The 2,500-nt window shown below is 42.7% G+C and overlaps 1 protein-coding gene across 1 annotated transcript in view; it reads right to left on the reverse strand.

Annotated features, from left to right (window-relative positions):
- LOC113810231 (myosin heavy chain, muscle) overlaps positions 1-2,500 on the reverse strand; it is an 18,184-nt gene that overhangs the window by 15,206 nt on the left and 478 nt on the right. The window contains exons 2-8 of the mRNA XM_027361943.2: positions 1,896-2,451; positions 1,740-1,767; positions 1,394-1,493; positions 1,180-1,269; positions 916-1,078; positions 421-524; positions 71-208 (exon numbers count right to left, since the gene is read on the reverse strand). Of these exons, the coding sequence (XP_027217744.2) occupies positions 71-208; positions 421-524; positions 916-1,078; positions 1,180-1,269; positions 1,394-1,493; positions 1,740-1,767; positions 1,896-2,409 (1,137 nt within the window). The 5' untranslated portion in view covers positions 2,410-2,451. The remainder of the gene's footprint in view (positions 1-70; positions 209-420; positions 525-915; positions 1,079-1,179; positions 1,270-1,393; positions 1,494-1,739; positions 1,768-1,895; positions 2,452-2,500) is intronic.

Below are 2,500 nucleotides of genomic sequence, written 5' to 3' on the forward strand. Positions count from 1 at the left end.
CACGTAGAATGATCAAAAAGCACTGTCATAATATCGTATCCGGAGAGACTTTCATTGCTAAGGATAGTACCTCAGTACCGTCAGGTTCAGCCTGCTCTTCACGACCTCTCTGTTTAAACTTCATTTCTCCCATGTGCATGACCGCGGCCGTGATCTTGTAACAGTTGTCACGCTCTTCACTAGAGAAATTCAGCACAACAAATGCATCCTGCTTACGGAAAAAAATGCTATCATAAAAGATATAGTGACATTAGATATTCACGATTATCATTTTTCTTGTGATATTTGATGTCATAATATATATGTATATATATATATATATATATATATATATATATATATATATATATATATATATATATATATATATACACACACACACACACACACACACACACATATGTATCACAGTACACGTACATGCGTAAATTGCATGTCCTCGGCATCGTCAATCGAAGCCACGGTGACCTTTCCTTGAGACACGTAGTGGTAAGTGTAGATGTCGTTGCTCAGGAAGCACAGAGCTGAAAAGTAAGGTTCTTTATGGCATTCGATTGAAGCGGACGACATGTGCTGCGGACGGTCAGAGAGGATGAAGAAATATTTTTGAGCCCCCCTCTCAGCACTCCTTTCCCGTAACCTCTATCTCTCACTATCATTCTATGTATTTACATTTTTCAGTCTATTTATCGATCGTTTTTCGGGGGGGGGGGGATTAATCTCTTTCCCTTTTCATTTCTCTGTCTATCTGTCTGTCTGTTTGTCTGTCTGTCTGTCAGTCAGTCAGATTGTCTCTGTCTCTGTCTACACACACACACATCTATTTATCACTCACTCTCTCTCTCTCTCTTTCTCTATCTATCTATCTATCTCTTCTTTTCTCTATGTGCGATCATAAACTATGTAATTACTTACGTTGGATTTCTGGAACCTGTTTGGACATCAACTGATAGAAGATGTGATACGAACGCTCAGCAGGTGCTTGAGAGATGACGCGAGCCTTCTCGAGCAGGTACACCTCAATATCAGCTCCTGAGAGCTTGCCGTTGGGCGCAAAGTGGATGCGGATGAACTTACCCTGATAAGAATCAGGAGAAATGAGGGTAAATACAGGATATGAATTAAAGACCTATTAGTTAATGTTCATATATTTGCTAATCTGTGTAACAAGGAACTTACAAATCGAGACGAGTTGTCGTTGCGAGTGGTCTTGGCGTTGCCAAAGGCTTCCAGGACAGGGTTGGTCTGCACGATCTGGTCCTCCAGGTTCTGTGGGGATTCATGGGGCCGGAATATACAGGTAGCCACCTTTAGTTAAGTATTTAATTTGAAAGTACATGACGCAGCACAAGAATTTGCAGATGAAAGCAAATGACGGGACCAGTACACTCACCTGCTTCTTCTCGCCTTCCTTTTTCTTGGACGCTCCGACATTGGCAAAGTAAGACAAGACTTTCTTTGTGTTTTCCGTTTTCCCTGCACCGGATTCCCCGCTATGGTTGTTGTAATATATGACGAGATGGCGAAAAATATAAATAAAAAAAATGGTATTACAACTGATATTCATACCCATTTCATGAATTTTATATCCATTTCATTAATTGTATATCATTTTCATTAATCTTGTGTCCATTTCATTAATTTTGTATCCATTTAATTAATATCCACAAAAAACAGCAAAACTGCGATTAAACTTAATGTCTGATTCTGTTTGCTGAATTTATAACAAATTGACTTACGTGATGAGCATTGACTGGTTTTCTGCAACTGTAAATATAATGGAAATATACAATTATGATATTATATATTGTAGTAATGAGCTTTGATATGTATGTCGGCACTTCAAGGCCAGATGTACGGTAACCAGATTATCGGCAATCTGTAGTTCTACTCACGCTGCATCATGCTCATATAGGCACCGTCGGCAACAGCAAAAAGGTGAGGAGGCACCTCATTGCGTCTCCTGCCCTGGTAGATCTTGACGGTGCGGTTGGTGTAGATGGGGTAACGTTTGTAGGGGTTGATGGCGATGCAGAAGAGGCCAGAGTAGGTGTAGATCAGCTTGGCCTGGTAACGGCTCGTTAGGTTGTACAGGACGGAAGCATCGTTGAGGAACGTCAGGTTAGAAACATCTTCGCATTTTTCGTATTTCGGCGGGTTGACCTGAGACACCTGGTCCTTCTTCACCGTCTTATTCTCACCCCCTTTTATGGTTACAAGAACGGTCGCGTCATCCTTGCTGCCCTGGATCTCAGCCTCGACGTACCCTCCGTCGTTGGAAGGTACCCAGCAGGACTTTTTTGGGTCGTAGGGCTTGGCTTGGTCGAGCATCCTCTGCTCCCGCGACACGAACAGGTACTCGGTGGGGTCGGGGTCGGGCCCGGTGCTCTTGATGGCGTGGCCAGGCATGGCTGCGTGCGGTCTCCTGCGGGCTTACTGCTTGCAACTCTTCTGCGAAATACAGGGAAAGAGAAAGAAATGAACCAAAACTCTGGATGAA

Source organism: Penaeus vannamei, chromosome 17 (assembly GCF_042767895.1).
Source record: "Penaeus vannamei isolate JL-2024 chromosome 17, ASM4276789v1, whole genome shotgun sequence".
Classification (NCBI taxonomy): domain Eukaryota; kingdom Metazoa; phylum Arthropoda; class Malacostraca; order Decapoda; family Penaeidae; genus Penaeus; species Penaeus vannamei.